Here is a 26,654-nt window from a genome sequence, read left to right on the forward strand (position 1 = left end):
TGGAGGCTTACATGCTCTGGCAATGCCTAGGTTGGGTTACTGTGGCATGTGGCACATTGAGTTGCCTTTGAAGATGGTTTAAAAACTGCAACTAGTACAGATTTGTGGCCAGAATGTTGACTGGGACGCGTATAAGTCTGGTTGCCTGAGCCAAATCCAAACTGCAGTTTTCATTCTATAAATCCCTACAAAGGCCAGGACCCCAAGATCTCAAAAACAAGTTCTTGCTGCATCAGCCTACTCAGCAACTTTTCTGTGTGACTGTTCCAAGAGAAATTCATTAGGCTGTATCCATTGTTCTTCAAGTGGTCTTCTGTGCATTCACACATATGGGTTCTGTGCTTACATAAGGCCTGTCTGTGGGAAGATTTCCAAGCCAGACTCATTCTAACAGGAACCCTCCCTTCCCAGTCCCTGGTATATCTAGAACTTTTTGCCTTTCCCCCCAGTTCCTTTGAGACCAACACTGTGGCCTTGGAACTGAAGGAAGTCCAGTGAACAGCAGATTCGTACCATCTGGATATGAGACCATAGGGAAGCCATGGTACTGAAGCTGGTTGGCACCAAGACGGGGTCAGTGGGTGGACTGTGTAAATGCACAAATGACCACCTGAAGAATTATAGTTACAGGATAAGCAACCTAACTTTCTTCTTCATGGTCACTGCACATTACACATATGTATGACTAGTGAGCATTCCTCAAGATGGAGGTGGGCAGGTGTCATCAGCAGAAGACCATGGATAGAACCACTCTGCAAGGGAACAGTCCTGCCTGCTATAGACATTGAGCTGGTAGTGCCAGACAAAGGTTGAGGGATGGACCATGACACCGCTTTGCAGAGGTCCTGTAGAGGGATGCTAGCATGTAGTGCCATCAAGGTTGCCATCATCCTGGTAAAGTGTGCTCTGGGCCACTGAGGAAACTGAAGTCTGATTAGCTGGTAGGCCAACATAATGCACTTGACCATCCAGTGAGTGAGCTGTTGGGGGCTGACTCACCCTTGGACATTTTGCTGTAACATACAAACAGTATCTGGGATCAGCAAAAGGACTTGGTACAGGACCGACAGAATGCCAATGTCCTGAGAACATTCAAAACACTCAGAATAAGCAGGGCAGATTCTACTGGGTTGACTGCACTGGGAAGAAGGCTGGTAGAACAATGTCCTTGTTCAAATGAAACAGTGATGCCACCTTCGGGAGAAATGACAGGTCTGGCTGATTGTTCTTGGGAAAGGTGAGAAAGTGTTGGTCTCATCTGCCCCAAGATGTAGAGGATCGACTGGAAAGAAGTGAGGATAGAGTTTGCACAGTTAAGGCAAAGACTGAGAATGTCCACAAAGTCATTAGTAACATGGACTGAGTCTAGGAGTTTGTGCTGAGATGAAACAGTGAGAAACCAGTTGTCCAGGTAGGGCAAAACTTGGACCCCTTGCAACTGGAGAGCACAGATGATAGCCATACATTTGGTGAAGATCCAAGGATCCATGCATAGATTAAATAGGAGCACTGACAACTGATAAACAGCTGAGACAACTTGGCACAGGAGAAAATGCCTGTAGGCCTGATGGATGATGATATGGAAGTATGCATCTTCTAAATCTATTGAGGTGATCCAGTCCCCTAGGCATAGTAATGATAAAAAGTTCTGTAATGAGACCACATGCATTTTCTTTGGTGGAATGAAGAAGCTGACATCCTGTAGGTCGAGGACAGGGCAGAGACCTCTCTCGATTGGCAGAGAGAAGTTTTGCAAGTAAAAAATATCAGATATAGGATGAAGGTATGGGTTGGACTGTCCCTTTCGACAGAAACAGGGGATGCTGGTGTCAAGTGCATGGACCCAAGAGCTGGCAAGATCTCAAATGCAACACAATATCCACTTTCCAGAATGAAGAGAACCCACTTATCTGATGTGATTGCTTCCCAAGCAGGAAGGTGTTTGGTGATGTGACCTTCAACCCAAACCTGTGTGCGTGGGGGGTGGGGGGGACACACACGACTGGTTGGGTGTGGTAGTCAATACCATCTCTTATTGGTGTCCAGCCTCCTCTTCTGCTGCTGCTGGAACCAAACGGTGGTACCCCTTCCTTGTAGCTGGGCCAATGGCTGCTGGCAGGCAAGTCCATCTTCTTGGCTACTGTCCTGGCCTTGTGTATGGTGTCTAATCTCTTATCCATTTATGCGTTGAAGAGGTCCTCCCCACTGAATGACAATTCCTTGATTCTGGAGTGAGCCACTACCATGCCAATGAGGGCCCTTGAGTCACAGTCTACCACGTTTATTTGTTGCTTGGAGAGACAGAGGGGCTCTGATTGAAATACCCAGCCAGGTCCCCGTAGTTCTTTGGAAGATGTTGTGCTAGGGACGCCATCCTCTCCCAGAGGAAGAACTGGTAGTAGGTCATGGTGGCTTTGTAGTTTGTTGTTTAAACTACAAAGGCCCAACATCACTGAAGTAGAGCTCCACCCTGCCAACAACTCCAGGCAGTGCCTCTCTCTGTCCACCAGTATCAAATGCTCCCACTGTGAATGACCATGTTCTGACCCCATACTCATTTTTGGCCAGGGATGCTGCAGCATGATTGTGATATCCTGCTCCTGGACCTTCTACTTGCCCTCCAAGCATTTGAACATTCACTGCAGCTGTGCCAGTATTTTTCTTCCTTCCTTCCTTCCGCCCACCTGTCCTTCTTTCCTTCCTTCCTGTTGTTGAGACACATGGGCAGGAACAGTATTGACACCAGCACTGCATCCACCATTCAGATGGTGTCAAAGACTGGTTCCATTGTTTTTCCGCATGTTGCGGCATCTCCAGTCCAAGAGGCATCACCATCTGAAGGAGATGAAGCAACAGAGAAGCATCCCAAGTCTTCAGAGATTTTTGTGTTCTGGATTATGAGTTTTAGTACTGGATCGTTTTAAAATTATGTGGCTTTTTCCTATTTGTACTATTGCTCTATGGTTATATTGATTTTGTTTTCTGTAGTATATTCATTATGTATTTTTGTATTTGTGTGCAAATTGATTTCAGATGCCTTTGCAGTGCAAAGCAATGCATAAATATTGATGACAACAACAACAAAACAATATGTCAGAAAATGAAAGAAAGCTTTACATATCTAAAATACAGCACATTTAATACCCACCCAGAGAGTTTTGCTTCAGGTTCTCAGCTGTTTTCAACATTTATGGCCCTAGCAGCAGCTCTAAGCAGCACAATGTTGGCCTCCCTTGTGTGGTGCAGTCAGTTGCCAGGGAGTAGACAGTGCTGCAGTAACAGCTCCAAATACTAAGTACAGTAACAATACTAAGTACTAAGACTTGTCAGTAGGCTACTTTATGGAATATGAATCAAAGTCTTGGCTTTTCCCCCACCAGTATCTTCTCAAATGGCCCTCTAGGCAGGTGCCAAGTACAGAATGCTCCAAGGAAAGTTATTACCCGCACAGGGCTGCAAATCTGTACCATTCAAACCAGTGGCTTCTGTAGGAATAGAATTGTTTTCTAGGGGGTCTAACCTGAAACTTATGCTTTTCTGTAATACTTTGCAAACTGTGGTACTTGCACATTTGGCAGGAGTCTCATTCTTCAATGTTTTGGGGAAAAATCCTTTTTACTACTACTGCTTTTAAAAGAAATTTAAAAATTGCAATTTAGAAAATTGAGTCATGGTTCATGCTTCAGAAAACGATAAGAGAATGTTCTTTCCCTCTATTCAAAGCACCTAGTCCTGCTTTCAGGAATACAACAGCTATAGAAAAAGCCTTGCTCAACAGAAAGCATTCATTTACATATGGTAGCCCACGCTCTCTGTAGCATAAGAGAAGGCCTCATGATAACTAGAATGGAATTAAAGAAAGCTCCCAGAATTTCTTTTTCTTATATTTATATTGAACATGCTGCATCCTTATTACTGGAGCAGTTTTAAAATACCATCATCTCAAACCCTTTATGATAAGTGAAGAAACCCTTCCTCATTTTTTTGTATCTTCGAAGTAACACATTCAGCTAAGAGAAGATGAATTTGGCCACTGAAGCAATTTCAGCCATCTAATTTTAAATGGGTACTCTTTATGCTATACAAATTTTAGAAGGATGACTCCAATAGCAGCAAGAAAATTGCAATCCCTAAAAATGTTTCATCAAAATATGCTGCTTTTACTTTGTTTGTGTTCTTTTAAACTAAAACCTAAAAGTTGCTTTAAAAAAGACTATCCAAAGGGAACTCAACTTTGGTGCTCACAACAAATTCTGTGCATTTTTATAATCATTTGGGAAGAAATCAAAATACTTTGGATCAACATGGGAGAGTATATTGGCTGGTCTGGAGGACAATAGCTATACATAGGAAAAACAAACTATTGAATTTCAAATTCACACTGAAATTAAATCAAAATATTTTATCTGTGTAAGTGTCTGTGTATATTCTTCAGCAGTAAGTTGGTACAAAGCTGCAGGTAATATAAATTTCATATTATTAAGTTTATTTGGCTAATGATTAAAGTGTTCTATATATGTGGCCACGTTGTTTATAGAAATAGCACTGAGGGGTTAGGGATTGAACTTGTGTGCTCTTTCCTGCCCCTGCTTACTTAGTAGTGTAATTTTACTGCTGAACTACTGCAGTGTAAGATCCTGGATCCTGCTGAAGTCGCATCCAAAAATAACAGATTAAAAAATGCCCAAAGGCCAGTGGGCTGAAACTGGGCCAATGTTGTCTTAATGGTGGAAGCAGACAGGGATACATCTGACTTAAAGAGCTGCTTTTGATCAGCTCTGGCAGAGGCTGAACAGCTTATCTCAAGGCCGCCAACTCCAGGTGTTTAGGCAGTCAGTGAGAATGGCCAGAGCCTGCAAGTGCTGGGAGGGGACATGAGACACGAGTCAGACAAGCCTGGTAAACATCAGGCGAGAAGAACTAACCAACTAAGAGGAGCTGCATACAGCTAAGAGACAGTGCCCATCTGCCCTGCCAGAGGGTTTCGGTACCAGGAGGGCACTGCCAGAGGGTTGGGGTCCAGGATAACTCAAAAAGAGGATTCTTAGAAATAGCTTCTAGTTTGAATTCAATGAATTGCTCTGTGCATGCTCAGAGATTCTTTCTTCACTAACTACAGTTTGCTGGATGTACATTTGAAATCAAGAGCTTTTTCCAAAACACAGTCTATTGCTTTGAAAAAGAGTAGAGGGAAACTTAACTCCTGACAATGTTCTCACTTCAAATACAAAGAATCAAGAGAATTAGAAGAGTTAGGACATGAGCCTTTCTTCACTCAAGGCTGCTGTGCATGGGAGAATCTGCAGTTTGACACGGTTTGCATCATGTAAGAAAAAAACAAGGGTTTTCTCTTTCTTACCTGACCGGGATAATGCAAGCTTAAATCCAGGCCACAAGTAAACTCTGTATGATGTTCCACTGTCTCAAGCAGTGGGTCAGGCTTGGAGAAATCCCAGAATCTATAGATGGAATGAGAATGCAATTATGGTAATTGAAAGGCTATTTAAAAAAAAATGTAATGCTGGACTGCTGATATGCTCAAAGCTGCCAGACATTTTTAAAAACCAAACTCATCCACTTTAGAAATGCAATTAATCCTATTGCCACAAGTCTCTTGGCTCATCTGCATAAATAAGTACTTCATTAAGAAAAGTATCTCCTTCAGCCCAGTATGGAAATTTCGATCAAAAGAGCTGGCGTGATGATCTCCCATTGGGACAATTTGCAAAATGGTAATCTGAAGCTTCTTTATTAAATAAGCACAGCTTTACAACACAGGAACATAGGAACCTATAAAAGTTGCCTTCTGTGCTAAAACCATTGGTCAATCTAGCCTGGCATGAGTAAGTCCACTTGGCAGCAGCTCTCTGATACCTCTTCAATAAGCGCACAGGTCTTCCTTGACGCTTTCTAAGATGCTAAAGATTCTACCTGGAATCTCAGTATGAGAAACATTGGCTCCATCATTAAGCTAGGAGCCTGTGTCCATGTTTTATGAGCAGTCTCAGACTGGAAGTGGTGGAGGGCCTAAGCACTCCTCACACTCTCTTGCCCTTGCAAATATTCCAACCCTGCTTTGCATATTGACCATGAACACAAGGCTGGCCCATCAAACTTATAAATGTGATTTCAAGATACAACATTTGAGAATGTTACTGAGTCTTCTTTTTGCTGGGGGGCAGAAATGGAAAGAAACTGGAAAACTGAAGGACAGAAAACTTTGTGTTAACAGTTATTTTGTTGCTCTTGAGGAGAAAATAATGGTACAAGTGGGCAGCTAATATTTAAAGTATCAGCTACAGCCAATTAGAAAACTGAAGTATTTAATTTCTATTCTAGTCCAGATCATAGTTACACTTGTATATGATGGCATAAATGGCAAACTAGGTATTTCTCAAATGAACTCCAATAGGAGAAAATATTAAAAGGTGCTTGAGTCACAGATGGGGGAATCTGTCAAGTTTCTTTTCACTCAGACTTCTACTTTTCCAACCTTAGGTTTGTTCCACACTCATTCCACTTCAAATTCCCATGTGTTAAAGTATATTCATTTTCATGGACATTTTCCACTTATATGTGTGTTTCTGGGCACACATTTTAAAGGTGCATGCAAAAAAACAAACAAAACACTTTACTGAATGTATACATTTGAAATAAAGTGTTTTGTTTTGTTTGTTTTTTTGCATGCACCTTTAAAAATATAGTTTTCTATATACCTTTGTGTATAATTTCAAATATATGTTTTCTGTGTGCTTTTTTTATTTGATTTGATTTACCATAATTAAAAATGTACAGACTTGCAGGGAAAATCATATATTGGTTTACATTGGGAAATGCACATTTGTGAAATTGCAAACCAAACAAATGACTTGCCCATTTCCAGCTTGATTACATTCTGATAGCTTACACTGAATGCTAATGATTCTTCTTTCTTTCTTACACGTGGGCATTCAATACAAGTTAAAGGTGGAGCTTAAATAATGAGAATAAAATATTGACAAAGGCAATTTGTACATTTTTGTACACTTTGTTCCTAATTTTAATTATTCTTCACGATTTACTCTGCTTCTGATAATCACAGATGGGGCAAGAACCTAGACAGGATGACAGAGGCTGTGGGAAGGGATAGGCTAACAGTTTGTGAAATTCTGCATAGCATAACCTAGAGAGAATACACACTTTTTGTCATCTTCTTCCCCTTCTCTTTCCCCGTCCCACCGTTGCACTAGAATTCAAGACAATTTATACACTTCATTGCCACAAGATACGCTTAAAGTCATGGAGGATCAATGGCTAGGCTGTAAACCTGCAGACAAGGACTGTCCTGCATTCACTGATCTTATGTAAACAATTTGAGGAGCTTTTTAGCTGTGGGGTTGGATGGGGGAAAAGAACGCTACAAACAAACAAGCTGAAGTCCAATATCCTCTTTGATCATCAAAGCTTTAGTCCAGCAATCCATCTTGCCAGGGCGAGCCCAAGGCATTTTGCTGCCTGAGCTGAAGGGCAATATGCCCCTCCCCATATTCCACAAATAGCTTATACAAGCTTCTGCCTCCATCAGTTCTGTCCTTTCATTTCTCTTCCTCCTTGAGCCCCTTTCTTTCTCTTCACATTTAAACTGCATAGTTACCCCCAGTAATGTTTCACATTCCTCCTAATACATACAACTGTGGAACTGTTATCCAGAAGGGTGGGGGAGGAAGACATCAGTCTATGCAATATTCAATTCAGGAACAATTTGGGAACATTACAAACATGTATTTGTATATCTGAGCCATCTTCATTAATTTCTCAGCAAATTACCGGACTAGAATGGTGGCTACACAATGGATGTGCTATGGCAACAGCCCTCTTTAGATTCTCCTAGGAGTAGAGGAAGAAAAGAAAGAGCTCATTTCCCAACTAGCTCATTTCCAAAGAGCAAAGGCATACACAGAGCATGTTCATCCTTGCATTTGCCCATGAATGCCTTGCAGTATACTTTGGTACATGTTCTCATGAGGAAGACATGCTTCCTAGGAGTTACATACAAGATAATCTATTGAAGTGCCCTCCTATTGGAAGGAAAGCTGCAAACCTGGAGTCATCTGACAATCCTATGTCCTCATGAGGAGCAACAGAGCTAATTTTCACACATCTCTGTCCTTTTTTAATTTGTCCTCTGGCTGAGCAGATAGTAGGCTCTTCCCTTCTCTTCCCTTCCATCAGAAAGTCCCATTTTCTATCCCCAAAGTTATACTGGCAACCCGAAGAAACAGCTGGGTTGGGGAAAAGAATCAGTCAAACTAACACTACAGTGTTTCTTCACTTAATATTTAGAAAGGCCTATTTGTAAGAAATAAGAATAATATAGTAATCATAAGAAAATATAATATTCCTAGATAGCATCCTGGGATCCCTCATATTGTGAAGGAAAACCCCTCCAAAGATCATAGCCAATGTTTGGACATTTTTCCTAACATTAGGGTGCAAATGTGGGCTCTACCCAGTCACCATGGAGGTTTCTCCAGTGGCTCTGTCTGCAAGCCTGCAACTCAAAATGGGCATTTTGAGTGTGTGTCAGTGGGTGGATGAGTGTACGAGTAGAGTGACTGACGACTGGAGGCAGAGCCAGGCAGCCAGTTAGAGCTGGTGGAGACATTAGACAACAAAACCGAAACTGGGCACCAGCATGCAATTGGTTTACAGCAACCTGCCACATGTGATCCACAGACAATCATGGGAAAAGAAGATGGCAGTCACCAGAGGCCCTCACTTTGACTTGAAACAATACCAACTGCAAGTAAGAAATTTTGCTATTTTTTAAAGTGAAAGGTGCAGGGTAGCTTGGAAACTAAGAAAGATGTCTGAGGTACTGATAGGCCCAGAACTCTATTTTCTACCCCTGTTCTGAGGGATCTTAAACCTTCTTAACTCCTGAAGCCCATGCCCTCATCACCAGCTCAAAAGCGCATCTGTATGTTTGAAGGAAAGGAATTTATTCTTCTTCCAGACATGTGTGGAAGACAAATATTATGAACTTTGCCTCCCTTTTGACTTCCACCCTGTATGCAGGACCCAGCAGATTAAACAAAGAAGAATCTCCAAATGGTTTGTTGAGAAAATACGAGCAAATTTTTGATAACAATACTACAACTGGTGAGCTATCACTCGATAGCTTGAGGTGATTGCACCAGGCAACAGATGAGGAGCTCATTAAAAAGGTGACAAGGTATTATGTTTCCACAGCTTGGGGGAATTTGCTTTTCTGTCAAAATGGCCTTGTGCCAGCCATGACTTTAACAAGCTCACTTTCCCTAAGAGTAACCAAACTAAAAATTAGTATTCTACAAATGAACTTAACTGATAACTTTAAAAAACAAAAATATATTGATGTACTAGGGATTATTAAGGAATAAAAAATAAACTGTAGGTGCAGCTGCATATCAAATATAGTATATAAGTCCTGGTTACACTACCACAAAAAGGTTAGACTGTAAGTTGGGAGATTTTTAGTTTAAATGGTAAATAAACGTGAGGACATGAAAGAGGTGTGCGCACACATAAATAACACATGATGTAGAGAAAGTGTGAAAAGGGAACTGTGTCTATTTTTCTCATACAACAAACATTTCAGATCAAGCCCTCCGCCCCAAAATTGAGTGGCAGCTCATAGTTAAACTAAGAAATTCACTGCCATGAAGATGCCCACTACCTCACATGGCTTAAAAGGGTACTAGATAAAACCCTGGAGGATAAACACGCGAAGGATATCCATTAATAAAACCAATGGATAATAGTCAAATGATTATATGCAGCCTCCAGGTTTGGAGGCACTATCTTTCTAAATGTCAGTTGCCGGGAACCAACTGCTGGGAAGAGGCTATCGCCATTATGTCTTACTTGCGGGTTTTCTAGAGGCTTCTGGTTAGCCATTTTTATTAATTAATAAAATAATAAAGGAGCTACTGAACGTTCAGAAATAACCCCATTTATATAACATTCTCCACCTGTCAAGCTTTAATTGCAAATCAAAGAACAGAATCGAAGGAAGAGGCATTTTCCGTCTAGAAGTGCACAAGGTATAAAGAATGTTCTATAACAGACTTCTGTAGGGTATTACTGGCCATTTCCTGTAACTGATATTTCATTTTCAGATAGACAGATATTGCATATAGACATGCTGACTGAATTTTCATAAAAACAGTTCAGTAACTCTCACTACTACCATTTCCAAGTTTAAGAAAAAAAGAAAGAAAAAGCTGTAATTCAGTGGCATAAACTTAATTTTCAGTGTACAGAAACAAATGTTATCACATATATGCCTACAGATTACCTATATTGGAAAAGTAATTGCTGTAATGCCAATTTGGATTAAAAATTGCCATACAGTCCTATAATATACTGGTAGGATTTAAAACATAAAAGCTTCCTGCTGGAAATGAATGTAGATCTATTCTCTCCCTAAGTAATGGTTAATGTTTTGAATTATTCGAAGCCATTTCTGCATATAAGTATCACCCATTCATATGACACTGTAATTACTTGTCTCAGCTACAGTAATCTGTGATATTTCCTAAAGAACACAGAAATGCCTCTTGCAGAACTCCATGGCCTTCCAGTCCAGACCTTCACAGACAGTTGCTAGTTTGCATGATACAACAGCCCATTGTGGGTTGCTTGCTATGATGGGTTTCATGTCCTCCAAACTTAGATCACTTCCTGCAAAATAGCTGACACAATTCCATCATGGGTTGTAGAGTATTGTATGGATTGTAGAATTTGCTCAACAAAGCCAGTAAAAACTCCTGCTGCTTTTTGCAATCTCACCTGTACCTACTTTTGCTGTCATTTCCCCCTTTACATTTCAACTTGCAAATGTGCACAAACTAGACTATATGCAGTCTTGCCTTGTTAATTTCTTGCCACCTATTTTACTGAACAGCTGAAATTTATATGACTATTAACAAGGAAAGGCTACAGGTATCAGATGGCCGTAAGTGCAAATCAGCACACCTGGGAAATATGAGAAATAGTAATAAATTATAATCATATTTTTAATATGAGGACAATCGCACAATTTTGAGATGTTGAAAAAATGACTCCAATTGCACTTGTATTTTTTGAAGCCCTAACCACCAACAAAATCTGGTGGTGAATGAAAAGGGATCATGATCAGAGCTGCATGGGGGAGGCAATTTGGGTTCTGCTCTGAAGGAGACTGCATTACTGGTTGGAAATTTCAGGGGAAGGTGAGGGAGAACAAGCCACAGTAAGGCCCATTTTCTGCTGGCACACTGTAAGTTGCTCCATGAATTGTCCATGCTGCCCAGGTTTTTCACAGGGTAGCTTACAGTGATGTGCAAACCAGCCCAACAGCTCAGTTGCCTAAGGTGAGATGAAGTGAGAATTGCCTATCCCACTTTAATTAACTCTTTTATTCTTACTACTTTGACAGCTAATTTTAACCGCAAATGGAAGTATGATTAGGAAAACTGGAAAACAAAATGAATATGGTATTAGAAGGCAAACCTCCCCCACCATTTCTGCTTAAAGATATTTTATTCATTTATTTATTGTATTTATATGCCATCTCATAGCCCAAAGGGCTCTCTGGGTGGCTTTCAATAAAACAGGAGAAGGAACAATAAAATAACAGTTTAAAGCATAAAATGATATAAATTACTCAACATGTTTACAGATTACTGTCCAGTTTATATAAAAAAAGAGCAGTAAAGGTAAAAAAGTAGTATTTCATCTAGTTTCATTATTTTCTTAACATCACCACATATGGTAGTGGTATAATAGTACCTAACAAGTACCATACAACTCTTTACAATCTCAAATATTTTGAATGTTTTCCTTCCTTATGATTCAACAAAGTCTGTTTTACACAAGATTTGAATATGATTAAGCAATTCTGAAAAACAGGGTACCTGGTAAAATTTAAACACTTTTATTGTAGATATTGAAGTTCCTCTTAACCATGGTTAAGTGGGATCTGGGAAGCTTCATTCTTGATCCTGGTGGCTAGGAAAGAGCAAATGCTATATGTGCATCTCCCCTGAGCTCTCTCAGGAACCAGGGGAACAATGAGATGAGAAATGTTCAGTCTGATAACAACACTTTCTGTTTCTCATTGCAGTGACTTTATTGTATAACCAATTGTGGTAAGGTATTCCTTAGCCATTTTTAGTGAAAACACTGCATATTTAGAAAAATGACGCAGGAGATTTTAAGTCTTCAAACTGTTAGCGAATCCCAGAAGGCAAGCGTTTTGTTAGAAAATTTCCAGTACTGATGAAGACAAACCCATTCAAATTCCTTTTTTAAAATAGCGGTACTAGAGGTTTACCTTGAAATAAAATGATAGGACTCATCTACTAAAACAAAATCTAAATGAGCACAAAAAGTTAGGCATTAAGTAGCACACAGAAAAACATCTACATTGTATAAATAGATATGCTAAAGAAAGTTATTATGCTGATACTGGAATAGCAGAGAGAATGTTTTTATCGATGTCTATTGTCACATCCATAAATTAATCCTAACTTATCAAAGAATTCTGTAGTCTAAACTAGGAAGAGATTTCTAGGAAATATTAACATGACTGTTTTGTACAGTCAATTACCATTAAACACCACCCTACAGAAAGTAGTTTAGGGTCTCAAGACATGACAACTCAAGGTAGATTGTCATGCTGCACAAAACCCATATATGTGAAACTGAGAATCACAGAAAATGCTTGGACACCACCATGATTTACTTTTTATCAGCAATTTAGAAGGCATGTTTTCCCATTTTTGGAAAATGCTACTTTTAAGAGATTACAATAAAAATAGGATTCCCCTTTGATCAATTAGTCCCCGATAAGACTTAAGAACATGTTTTGACATGAAGTGCCTATGGCATAATCTAGCATTCAATGCAAAGGTCTATGTCTCACCACCCCAGGTATGCAGCATCTTAGCTAAATGTTACTCCCTTCATCTTCATGGCAGAAAAAGATCACTGATAAAATGTCAGCAGCAAATACTCAGAGTATATGGAAAGCAAACTATATTAGCCTCAGCTCAGATTAAAATCCTACTCTATACCAAAACTCAAAGATAATCAAGAAACTGTTTTTCTACAACTAAGCAGAGATAGTAATATGGTCAATGTATTTAGTCAAGTGATATCTGCTAGGAACATTTCACCAAACCAGTCACATTCCTTTTGGGATATAGTATGTGGGAGCCTGTTTCTATAAGGATATCCAGGCACCTCTAAATTTTCAGTTTCCATTTAATAATTAAGGGGGCAACCCCCCCCCCACTTCAAGTATAAGCTGATGTGATTTCAGCTAGCAATGACTGACCAAGAAAGAGATCTTCAAGCAGTAACAGACTGCTCAAAGATGACGTCAACCGTGCAACTGTGACCGTTGCAAAAATACAAATTCTAGGGCAGGCATAAATAGAAAAGGAACTGAAAATAAAACCGTCATGATCAAACTGCCCTTATAAAACTCTATGATACTTCCACTTATGGGATACTGTATACAGTTCTGTTTACCACACCTAAAAGTGTATGTTGCGGATTTGGAAATGGTGTAGAATGATCAAGGAGCTGAAGCAACTCCCCTATGAGGAAAGTATATAACATCTGGAACTGTTTAGCTTAGAAAAAGGACAAGTAATGGGTTAGATGACAGATATACACAAAATTATGTATGGTATAGAGCCAGTGTGGCGTAGTGGTTAAGAGCATGGGACTGGGACTCAGACGATCTGGGTTCTAGTCCCCGTTCAGCCATGGAGCCAACTGGGTGACTTTGGGCCAGTCACGGACTCTCAGCCCAACCTACCTCACAGGGTTGTTGTTGTGGGGATAACATGGCGGAGGACATGTAAGCTGCCTTGAGCCCTTTGTAGGAAAAAGGCAGGATATAAATTGAAAAATAAATAAATAAATAAAATAAACATGGACAGGGAAAGCTAGGCTACATAATGGTTCTGGATCAAGACTTGCACTCCCTTTGATTCTGTAGCAAATCAAGAACAACCATACAATGATTATTGGTAACTGGCATTGTACTCTCTAAAAAGTCATGTTATAGCCCTTAAGATCTGAGCAGAATCATGAGAGAGAGATATTTTATCAGGTACAATGTTTGATTCTGCAGACTGAAAAAGCAGAGCTGTTGGCCTCCCTTTGCACTTAAACTCTTCACACATGCAGCAAACAGAGAGGGGTTACTGGCAGCACTTTATCCACGTTAAGTCCATCAAGCAGAGAAACGTTAGTTAAGGTGAAAAATGAGTAAACAAGTGTTTTAGGAGTTAATAGTTCTGCTTCATTAAATCCATCATAGGATAAGGAGTCTTTGATAGCAATTTCTGTGATTGATTTGATAAGGATGGAATAAGCTGAATTTACAAAAAAGAAGCAAGAACTACTGTAAATATTAAATATATAAATCATCCCAAAAGATGTTCTAATAACAACACAAATACAATTCAAGATAACGTCTGTATGAAGCCTCTCTCCATTTTTACATATTCCACTTCCCTTTGAACAGATACACAAGCAATTAGGGACCAGTCATAACAAAACTCATGTTATACCAAAGCAGTTTGTAAGCTAAACAATACACTCTCTCTCATTCACAGTGAATCTGAGACTCTTTATTGCACAGTCATTAACAATACGCTCTTTAGAAGTCATGACTTGAAAGTGTGGCACACAATGCAACCAACAGTTCAAGTTTCCAATCATTCTAAATAGATGAACTGGCACACAATTGCCTATCATACCTGATCAGTTTCTAAGCATAGAACTTGTAAGGTTTCTATTCTGCTACAGAAATAATGCTTTTGTCTCCCAATGAAAGATCTGCAGACTATTTTAATTAACTGATTAGAATCAATTGCTTCTAGTTGTTAGATAAAATTCCTAACACAAAAAGTAGAATAATCTCAAAAGCTCTACATTTTGTATATCACAGCTTGTAAGCTTCAGTATAACTTTCAAATGAACAACAGAAGTCCATAAAAACTAGTAGCAGCATTAGTGTACAGCTTATGCATTTGAAAGATACAGAGAGAAGATAACATTTCTGGCCCAAAAACTTTATTTCAAAGCCTCTTTTTCCTGATTTCTTTCCGTGACATAGCCAAAATCTATAAAAATTCATCCAAATCATGGGAAGCTTAATTCCAACGCAACATCTTTCTACCGGAGAGTTGTTTCCTATTAAAAATGCCATATCAGAACATAAAAACCATTTTTGTTCCCCATTTTAGGTCACTAGAATACAGCTACCTCTTGTTTATGGCTCTTTCCTGTGAAATCCAAAAATATCTTGCATTCTGCAGTCTCATTTTGCCCACAGTCTCCAATGGGTCTACTTTCAATATGGGAAAGCACTGTTTTCATCTGAGCTCCTTGAATCACAGTTTTAGGGACCAATCAATAACTATACCATGCATAGCGCTGTGCAAGCATGTTGTTGTTGTTAGTCGCGAAGTCGTGTCCGACCCATCGCGACCCCATGGCCTCCTCCAGGCCTCCCTGTCCTCCACCATCTCCCCGAGTCCACCTAAGCTCACACCCACTGCCCCAGTGACTCCATCCAGCCACCTCATCCTCTGCCGTCCCCTTCTTCTTTTGCCATCTATCGTTCCCAGCAAAGTGCAAGCATACAGCTCCTCAAATTCCAGTCCTGATTTCAGTCCTGCATGGGCCTGTTCCTTCTCCTTTGGATCAGCCAAGAGATGCTGATCCAACAGTTCCCATCCAAAAGCAAAGAAACCCTGTTCCTTTGCTAGCTCTACTGGGCAGAAGGAAGATACCCTGCAGTGATGATGAAGCCCTGTTGTTGATTGGACCCTTCCTAATCCCAAATTTCAAGTCTAATAGTAATAATTGCAGGCTTCCAATCAAGTCAACTTTGGTAAGGCCCACTAATTTCAAGTTATTGCTGCAAGTGTTTCAAAATATAATTATTCTTGATGCTATTCTGGAAGCAAAATGTTCATGATATCTCAGGGAATTATATCTTCCTATCATATTTGCTGAAGGAAACAGATAACTTCTGAGGATTTAGCTGCCAACAGTGTCAACAATTAAAATGTCTTTTACAAAACACAGAGCTTTTTGTATGTTGGCACAAATTCTTTAGAATGTCCTCCCTAATTAGGCTTGCTCAATTGTCTATTTTAAGCTCTTTACAGAAAGTTTTTCATTGCTGCAAAGTTTTCCAGAGCTATGGAAGTGACTAATTTAGTCAATTTAATAAGATATGGTGTTAACAATGGCCCATTAAGGTTGGAGCCCCAAATCTTTGGGAGGCCATCTATCCCATCATCCTGTTGTCCGTGGGCAGTTGCTGAAATAAAGTTACAGGGACCCTGACTACCTTTGTTGAATCTGATCCCCCTGCATTAACTGGATTTTTATCCACATATGCTTCATCCACTATTCCTTTTGCTTGAAACTTCCAACCTGAGCTTTTTTTCTGAAATCAAATGCTCTCCTGTCCCCCATGCATGCGTTTTTTACAAATAGGGCAACCCTAAGACACAGGATTCTGAAAAGACACACACAGAGATTTTAGAACATATACAAATTTGTGCATTTTTTTTAATCCTGTGGGCAGAGTCCTAGATTTTTTTGGTACCCAGCACTGTCCCTGGTTTTTATGGTGCCTATAATTTTATGAGTTTTAAGGCTGCATTAGTTGATAAACATGTTAATACCTGTGTATGTTATTTTGTTGCTTTATGTTTGGATATTGTAAGTTTGTTTCACTGTATGGTGCTCTGAAGGTCTTTGGTACAGAAAGCAAGGTAAAAATCAACGGGTCATTTCATAAATATAAGTCTTAGATTCATTAGCTGTCTTGGTAGAATGCCAGGATAGAAATAACAGCAATCATTAAATCAAATCTTATGCCAATTAGAAAACTTAATAGTAGGCATTTCTTCCCCTACTTTAGAACTAGAAGAACATAAATCCCACATCAACATAACCAATCCTTCAAGGAAAGCCACCATGTGCTACGTGCTTCTGAGATAATATTCTTATGGAACAATCCTATAGAGATGAGCAGAAGCCTCTGAGCTGAGAGGCTCATGTTCCTCCAATGAATGGAAGAGCAACAAAGCCAGTCAACGCCCCCTGCTCAGCAGAGAGCCCTTTTCGGCTGACTAGTGACGGCTTTTCAGAGGGAGAAGGACGCTTCAGGATACCTTGTGTCCTGGAAGCTCCAGACTTCTCTTCTCCATGCAAACTGCTTCCATTAGTCCCTACTCAAGATTTCTTTCCCAACCTCCGAGAGTGGCTGGTGCTGTTTGCTTTGTGCCAACTGAGACAGATGGAAAGCGGGGTGGGGGTGGGGGCTGGAGCTCCAGTTCCCAGCTCAAGGGTCAGAGTGCTGTCTCTGACCTTGGAGCTGATAATCTAAACCATCCTGTGGCCTCTTAGACAATGATGAGGGCCCATAGGATTCTTCCTTTAATGTACCTTTTTGGTTCAGATAACTTCCCCAATGCAAGTTGGTTGGGATGACTGGAGTTGCAGTACAACACATCTGGAGGCAGCAAGTTTGAGAACGGTCCTTTAGTGAACAGAGGCTAGACCAGAAAAATTCCTGTCAACACAGCATCGTAGCAGAATGGCCCAGTGCATATGAAGTCTGCCTCTAAAAGACAATCTTCTTCTTGTGACTTTGCAGATGGTTTCTACAGTTTTATTATCCTGGATGAAACGGCACTGTCTTTGCATTAACTGCTAGATGCACTAAGTGTCTTCAAGATTCCCTGCATAGCAATTATATAATTGCAAATGCTTGCCATTAGCCAGATTCTAGAAGAAACTGCAATCTGGTATTTTCCTTCCACTGTGCCACATTCACATTATTCTAAATTGCATGCATTCTGACACGCTATACTGAGTCTCTGCAGGGTATTTTGTAATCACAAAACAATATCTAATAAAACTGCACACCGTTACAGTCATTCTGATAGACATCAGAAAGCATTTGAACACAAGTAAAGCAAATCAACACTTTTAAAAGAAAGTTTACATCACTGTAATAGTGAAATGGTTCTATCTGAGACAGATGAGACATTGTACAACAGGGAAAGAATTGTAAAGTAGAATTCAAACCATAGTAGGTGCATGACACTACACTGAACCCCCTGACACTTTTTTCCTCATTAACCATTTAGAGATCATCATGGAGCTTTGAAGAAATTGTTAATCATCATCATGCTATCTGGAATTGCATGTGTCTATTAAATTAGGCAAATGCTAATAATTTGCTTCTGTGAGTGTCATTAACCAACTGATTTTATACTTAAGTGCCAGTGTTCTCAACTGGGAGCTAGTTCCCAATAAATATGCAGAGAAATGCTCCTTGGAAGAGTTGGGAAATCGTAAAATGAGTTGAACAAACGCCAATAATCTGGGAAGTAATGAATTCTTCCTAGTCTAGCCTGAGGGGGCAGTAGAGTGTTTTATGATGGTTTGGAATAAGTCAATTCTACTTAGAGTAAGGCCTTTTTAATGAAAAGTTCATTACAGCAGGATCTTCACTTCCCCAAGCCCCATATTTCTCTATCTTTCTGAACACTAGGTGTTCAGAAAATGAACAGAGAGCTCTTTACATGTATGTCCAATAAAATTCTCAGTATTACCATCGGCCAGCCTCTGAATTTTCTGCACCTTTAATGGCCTGACATGTGAAAATACAAAACTTGGGCAAAGCATCACTTGTTTAATTTCAGCTTGTCAGATTTGTTAAAAGCACAATAGCAGGGCTAGTTTAAACAATGGCAGCCTTAGAGGTGTCATATGCTATGATTACTGGGAAAATTGGTTTTTGTCAAAAAGGTGGATTGGTTTTTCATTATCTCTACAGCTTAGCTATTACTAATTAGAAACCCACCAATGTTCAGGTCTGAAAAACTGTTTAAACAAACCACAAAGAAAACTTCGATGTTATTAATAGTGAAAAATTAAGCCACAAAGCTGATCTTTCCAAAATGAGAAGGAACAAATTAAGATTCGTTCCCACAAACAGCTTAATGATGACAAATGCCATAATGTTATTAGGAGAGTTCTAAGTTATTTCTGGTATATTCTGTTTATGAACAAAGCTTCTTGTTGGCTCCAGTATGCTGGTTAGCTGAACAATTATTTTGTCAAGAGCATCTTTTATGGCAGCAGATGGCCAATACTTGAACCCCTCTGAATTAGTTTAAACATCAAAAACCCCACACATTTTGGTTAGTATCTGAAAATGAAAATCAAGTTTTAATATAAAAACAAATGCTTCCGTTCCCCAATGAGAAAACATTCTACTTTTGCTCCCCAATGAGAAAACATTCTTTACAAGTATAACAGCTCAGATAAGTGGTGGTAGCTGCAATGAAAAATACATAAAAGACTATGTATAGACAGCTAGCTGCTCAGGGATGAAACTCTCTCTCTGAACAGTGATTTTGTTTCTGTATGCAGGAGAGTTTAATCATGTGAGCTACCATCTCCTAAATAAAATTTTACAGTGACAAACAACACATTGGCTTTAATACATGGCATACATGTATAGATGCATAGTTCGTAAAAGGGAAAGATGGGGACTATATCAGGATCAGGGTTTTTTAACCCTTTGCCCCTTCTCTGGTTCCAGTTCAGATCAGTCCCCCACCACCACCACCACACACACACCTGCATTTTGCATAGAAGATAATTCCAATTTCTCTTTGATGGAAGTTTTCTTCACCTTATGCAGATTTCAGGCACAGGAGGCACAGTCCAGACTGGAACCACAGCAGGGAGCAAAAGATCAAAACCATTTGGTATAGTAGTGAGAGTCTGGTACTAGTGCTTGGGAGATCGGTATTCTATTTCCCACTTAGCCATGAAATGCATTAAGTGACTCTAAGCCTAATTTATCCCATGGGGATGTTGTGTTGTGAGGACACCATTGAGGAGAAGGAAGTTCATGTAAGTTACCTTGGGATTCTTGCAAGAGGAAAAAAAGGCAGGATATAAGTGTATCAATAAATTTTAAAAGGCTCTGCCACATGATGCTTTGGTTTCAAGCTGCACTGGCCACATCAAACTTATTTATGAGGAAAGAAAACAGCACTGATCTAGATTCACTTTTTTCAGATAAGCTTATCAGAATACAATATATGGTACAGTAAATACACTATATAATAGATAGCACATAAAATAAACAAGAATAGTACATAAGACAATGGCTATTCATCCTTCAGTAAATAACATTTCCTCATATATAAGCTGTAATTCAAAAAGTTATAAAGTAGTATGGCAATTTTCCTCAAATTTGATTTTACTCATTTCCCATCTCTCAGCCTTCAAATTCTATTAGCTTGGCCATCATGTATCCCTGCCATATTTTCTGTTTCCATTCTGTGAGGGTAGGTAACTCTGATCATCTGCAGTGCTTAGCTACTATTAGCATGGCTGCTATCAATAGATTCCGTATCTGTGTTAATGAGCTAGATGTAGTTACACTCTATGCATCAGTGTAACATGTAGTTTGGTTCACAGTGGAGACACACTGCTCCCACCACATTTGCTGTTTATGAAAATGAGACCTAAGATGCTCCTAGATTAGAAAAAGAACACTAAACAAGGAAAACTATTACTGAGAGAGAGAGAGAGAGAGAGAGAGAGAGAGAGAGAGAGAGAGAGAGAGAGAGGGGAGGTGCCAGCAAATACTATGTTTATGCCTGGTTTTGTACCAGTTTGTATTAACTGTGTTATCCAATAGCGGTCAGCATGCCCACAGGCACAGTTGCTGGGAAACGTGCAATTGCCAGGTGCACTGATGCAGCATACCTGTCAGCTGCAACCTAGAAGTGCCTTTTATAATATCCACATGAGTGAATTCATCTCATTCTCTCCAGACACCTCCTGTAAAACAGGCCCATTGATTTCAAACAAAATATGTATTTGTATTGCACATAGCATTTGCTGTTCTTTTACTTGCATATGGCATATGCTATTTCCAGATTCAAATATGAGCATATACAGAAAAGACAAATTATAAAGCCATCTGTTAAACCCAACAGGTATCAAACAGATCAAAAAGGATTTAAGGAAGACATTGCTGTAGTAACACTTTCTCTGTCAAGGTGCCACCAGTGTAACCAGATGGAGAAGTTACATCCCCAGTTTGTGCAAGAGAAGCAGAAGGCCTTTTCCTGGACAGGTGGGGAAGAACCCAGCATTCTCTTAGTCTTACATTGGTTAGAATAAAATTATCTTTTACAGCAGGTTTTCAAGGCCACACATGAAGAATGTAGTCCCTGAAATTCTGTTTCTCCAGACTGATAGCAAAAAATAGTATGTGCTTCATGGAGTGCAAGACAGAATTACAGGTAAGAAATAAAAATAATTACTGTACCTCACAGTGAAATCGTAGGAACAGGAAGCCAGTAGTGTGGCGTGAAAAGGTGAAAACTGCAAAAGGATAAAAGGAATACAAAATATTACCAGCACAAAATATAAGCTATGTAGGCTGGGGAAGAGAGAAAAGGGAACTGACTAAAAACAGATTTTGTATAGTATCATAAAAGATCCAAATGGAAAAATTACTCGGTATAAAGAACCCCATGAAATTTCTTGACTCTGTTTCAATAAAGCAGCTCCAAGAAGCCCTGTCATAAATTAAGAATCTAACTTAATTTTAAATCCCTTACATGACAGATACACAAGGTGGCTATTATATTTTTCTTCGAGATACAGATTGAACATGGATCCTCAACTTGCAATGAGCTGTTGAAGCCTGCAATAAGCCATCAAAATGTTTAGAACTCTTCCCCAATTCAGTAGGAGCAAAATGCTTCCAAATCTCTATCATGTCACAGAACATTTAAGAGATATAGATGGTTGAACCAAGGCCACACTCTCCCAAGATTCTCTTTTCATTTAATTACTGTTAAAAAAAACCTGACTCAAGCTTGAAAACTAGTGCCAGCAAAAACATTTCTCATAATTTCACCCATTACAGAGAATAGATACATTATTACGATCCTTGGCATACACTGAACAGATGAATAAAGGCTGCGGCAAAGATGGGGATAACAAGCCAAACTCTGTCAACCTCATTGCTGGCTCCCATACAATTATCTTTTAAATCAGCATTTTCAAGCACATCTGCAGTGAAAAACAACTCTCCCACAAAAGGTGTTATAGACCTTAATATTACAGACCTTAATATCCCAACTTGTGTTGCCTTTAAAGTGCTCAAGCACCAAGAACATCCAACAGCTAAGTTTCACATTTCATCACAGCAGCCACTTTAACATACTTTATCTATACGATGAATGCATGCAAGTGCTTTTCAAAAACGGTTGCTGTTCTTACGTGCTATCAAGCTGTCCCCGACTCATGGAGGCCCAACAAATAAAAGACCTCCACACTGTCCTATCCATGACAGCCCTGCTCAGTTCTTGTAAATACAAGGCTGTAGCTTCCTTAATGGAGTCAGTTCATCTAATATTTGCTCTCCCTTTTCTTCTTCTGCCTTCAACTTTCCCTAGCATGCTTGCCTTCTTCAAAGAGTTTTCCAATGTCCCTCCCTCACACTCTGTATGGAAAAAGTCACTTGTTTGAAATATTATAAATTATACAAGATCTTTTTTCACAACTAACCAATAAGCTGCCCTTTAAGTACTCATAAGTCTTAAGCATGCTTAACAAAAAATCTGTTTACAGCAGAGTGGGCAAATTTGGAAGGCAATTTCCATGCTCTGGACCCGCCCAGAATTAAATGCTTGGCATCACTGCTGCAGAGTCAAAATCTGGCAGCTGCAAAGCAATCAACAGTTTGTTGTCAAATTTCTCTAACATGAAAAAGCCTGAAAGGGGCTATATTTCAGCCATTTTCAGCCTCAGTTGCATTGCTGAAGTTCAATGACAAAACACTTGTCTTTGTTTTAGTGATACAGCAGTGGGGAGGGGGGATGCTGCACCAAAAGCCAGAGCTGCATGCAGCCAATGGGCTACATATTACCTGCCCCTGCTCTAGAGGAACACCCTGGCTTCTATCATGGGTGTAGCTGGAGACATTTACTTCTCCTCACCCTTTATATTCAAAAGCCAAGAATCTGCTGCTTCTGTAGAGAGAGAAACATAATAATTGAGTTCACATGTTCACATGACAAGTCACCCTGGGTTAATAAACCCATGGGGCAGGTACCGTACATGCTAACATTCTTTCTGATAAGCAAGCCCCGTTTTTGGGCTTTTCCGGTTTGGCATGTCATGTGAAGTCAAGCAGTGGAAGTTGCCAAAGGATTAAAAAACACTTGAATAACCAAGGGCATGTTCTAAGATTACATAAGATCTGTTTAATCTTTACAAAACCCTGTCATCCGGGTTCACCTGATGGGACAAGCCACAGCAACCATTGACCAGGGTCTGCATATTCAAAATGGCAGATAGCACATACCCCAACTTGCCGAGGATTAATCAACCCTTGGTAACCCATGTCATGACATGCAAACCGGCCCATTCTGCCTACCATAAAACATATGGTAAAGGTGCCTTTCATTTAGTTTTGGGAAGGGAGATTTAATGTGTTGATAGTTCAATGTGGCAGGTTTGGTTTAATTTGTTCTACAGAGTTTTCCTAAAATTGTTATTAAGACTACTGAGATGTTGATATTCTGCTTGAAATGTACTGTTTTAATGCTTACTTATATTATGCAGTGGTGTTACTATTTCTTGTATACTGTCAAGTTCCTGAAACACAATTTCCTTGTGAAATTTAAGAAGATGAAAGCTATCAATTAAAGAATAATTTAATGTTTTGAACCACAGATTCACACAGCCTTTTTGGTCCTGGTGCTACTTCTATAAAATGCCCTTCCCAGAGAGGTCCATCTGATGCCAATATTATTTTATTCCTTGAGAAAAAAAGGAAACTTTTTAAATATCCCCAACAATAATATTTTAAAGCAACCAATCCTAGTCTTACTTACTACCGACTCAGGATACAGTGTTATGCCTCCTTGACAGAAGTCTTAAGATTCCCAGTATTTTCCAGCCAGCACTGAACCAGCTCTTTCTGAATTCAATTGTGTTTTACATTTAAGTGGAAATGAGTAAGCTTACACTTGAAAATTACATTTTGAAAAACTTTCTGCATGCTCTGTTTCTATCTGCTGGTTTTAATCTCATGCCTCATTATTTTCTTATTTTTTTATTTTAGTGAACCAAAATTGAACCAAATTTGGAGAATAGATAGTTAGATAGATAGATAGATAGATAGATAGATAGCTTAAACAACTTATGAAGTGCTCCTCAGTGTTAAAAGAGGTTTGCTAGGTAGTTGGGAGTAGAGCAAGTAAGCAGTTGGTTGGAAAATACAAGTCCAAACCTTTCTGAAAGTGCAGAACCTCTCATGTTGTGCTATGGATCTGGGCTACTGTCAACTGAAAGAATGCAGTACAATTTTTAAGTCAGAAAATGATTCCCAGTTTCATTATTTAATTTATTTGGCTTTTGTTTACTCTTTTACACTACTGATGCATGTATAGTAATCCACAAATGTAAAGAGGAAGAAAAAATTAAAACTTACTTTTACTCTTCTTATAGCATAAGTATGCCCAACAAGGTTGAATACTGGTTGTCGTATGTTTCTCAAATCCCATCCCCTCAAACTGCAGTCAACAGCACCCGTTACAAGTAAGTTCTGACAATGTAATAAAAGGAACAAGTAAACATATGAATCTCTTTCAAATAATAAAGTTAAAGAACAATGGGTAAAATAGGATCACCCTAGAGTTACCAAACATATATGTCAGAAAAGGGTAACTGCAGAAGCCATTTTCACCCCACTGCCCCCTCTCCCCCTAGGCACAAATTTAAAAATATATAATTAAAAAATAAATTGTGGCTATGGTGTGCCAAAGGCTTTAAATAAGCTTGATGATTTTGTCCTTTTGGCACACTGTAGCCAGTAAGAATCCCATTTACTTCCTCCACCCCCCAATGTCACCTATTACCAAGTTCTGGTACATTCAGGGGATGGTGAGGGCCATCACAGTGGCCCATGTGTTGCCACCCCAATACATACAAGAATAAAATACATGAGAATGTTATTTATTTATTTATTTATTATTTGGAGTTTTTGTATGCCGTCCCATTCGCATGAGCCTCGGGATGGCTTCCAGTATTAGAATATTAAATATTAGAGACCTGGAGTTCAGAAGAATATTCTCATTCTATATCCAATTTGCCTCTCGGTCCTCTATCTTAACCCTACATGTGTAATCTGTGTTCTGGTTCATACATAAGCATAGTTCAAGTAATACAAAACTACATGCTATCCACTTCAGTTCAGGAGTGGAGACAAAGAGGCCTTTGGCAGTTTTATTGTTTATTCGTAGGAGCTAGTTGTGTCATTTGAACTAAACACTGTCATTTGTGGTTAAATCCTAACTGTATTTTTCTGAAACAGGTTAAGTTCCAACAATGAAACTTGAAGTTGGTTTACTTTTCACAAGCCATAGTTGAGATTGACTAGTCTGTTGTTTGGACAAAGCTGTAGCACCTGTAAGCATCCACTTTCTGACGATGCTTGGGTGTGCGGGGAGGAGGCAAAGCTTGCTGTGGCTTAGTCTTGCATCACTAAAACATTGCTTAGCATTACATGAAAATGCACCCAACACGTGCCATCCTTGCAGACTCTATGGAATAAGTATATGCTTTTTGTAGGTAAATACAAAATCTTCTGCAGGTACTGATACTGTTGACTACGGAAATATTTTGAGCTGTGGTGATAGATAGTAGTAAATGCAGAATAATGGTGTTAAGAGACAATTTTGTAACTGACTGTTAATAGTGTTATGCAATTTTGAAAAAGATAAAAAAGGCAGGGGAGAAACAGACCAGACAAAAATAAAAAATATTAAGTCTTATAATTTCAGTGGAATAGTGAAATCTGTCCAAAAATGCTTAATGTTGCCAGTTTCTGACCTATATTATTACCTGCCTACCCTAATCATAATACACTGCTACTCAATAAAGGCAATTTCATGAGTTTTATAAATAGACTGTTTTCCTCTACTGTACCTGATCATACTTGCACCAGTCACAACTTAGAATTTCAGCCTGGTGAGCAGGAATGATCACTGGGATCCTTGGTGCCTTTGCATCCCAAATTCGTAAAGTCTGGTCACCTGCAGAAGCATTAATATATCATGCTTTACACAAGCTTTTTCTGATTATGATCTATATACTTCATGTAGTTATTTGGAAAGGGTATCAGGCTTATGCAAAGTAAAACAGACCTTAAAACATGCAGCAATGATAATATTAATCCCGAAAACTTTAGCTATAAACCTACCTGGGTTAATACAGGTTCAGCCTCCTTCCTTTGCCTTTGCCCTTATTCTTTTCTTTCTGTAGTTTTTGTTTGTAAAGACTATGTGATTGATAAATATTGACCACTTGCCTAGCATGCTTTAATTTATTTAATTTTATTTTTGAAAACATATACACCAATACTGGGGCCCAGTAATGTAAACATACCATACAAATTCTAATTTCAATTGGAACTCAATCATCAATTGGTTTGTCAGCCTAAAAATATAACTAGACTATTAAAATTGCTTTTTAAATGTGCAATAATTCCTTTCCCT

The 26,654-nt window shown here is 39.2% G+C and overlaps 1 protein-coding gene across 1 annotated transcript in view; it reads right to left on the reverse strand.

Annotated features, from left to right (window-relative positions):
* PEX7 (peroxisomal biogenesis factor 7) overlaps positions 1 to 26,654 on the reverse strand; it is a 66,155-nt gene that overhangs the window by 7,789 nt on the left and 31,712 nt on the right. The window contains exons 6-9 of the mRNA XM_044423828.1: positions 26,086 to 26,192; positions 24,590 to 24,703; positions 21,410 to 21,465; positions 5,360 to 5,459 (exon numbers count right to left, since the gene is read on the reverse strand). Of these exons, the coding sequence (XP_044279763.1) occupies positions 5,360 to 5,459; positions 21,410 to 21,465; positions 24,590 to 24,703; positions 26,086 to 26,192 (377 nt within the window). The remainder of the gene's footprint in view (positions 1 to 5,359; positions 5,460 to 21,409; positions 21,466 to 24,589; positions 24,704 to 26,085; positions 26,193 to 26,654) is intronic.

The sequence above is a fragment of the Varanus komodoensis genome, unplaced genomic scaffold (genome assembly GCF_004798865.1).
Source record: "Varanus komodoensis strain SLA01 unplaced genomic scaffold, ASM479886v1 scaffold1, whole genome shotgun sequence".
Classification (NCBI taxonomy): domain Eukaryota; kingdom Metazoa; phylum Chordata; class Lepidosauria; order Squamata; family Varanidae; genus Varanus; species Varanus komodoensis.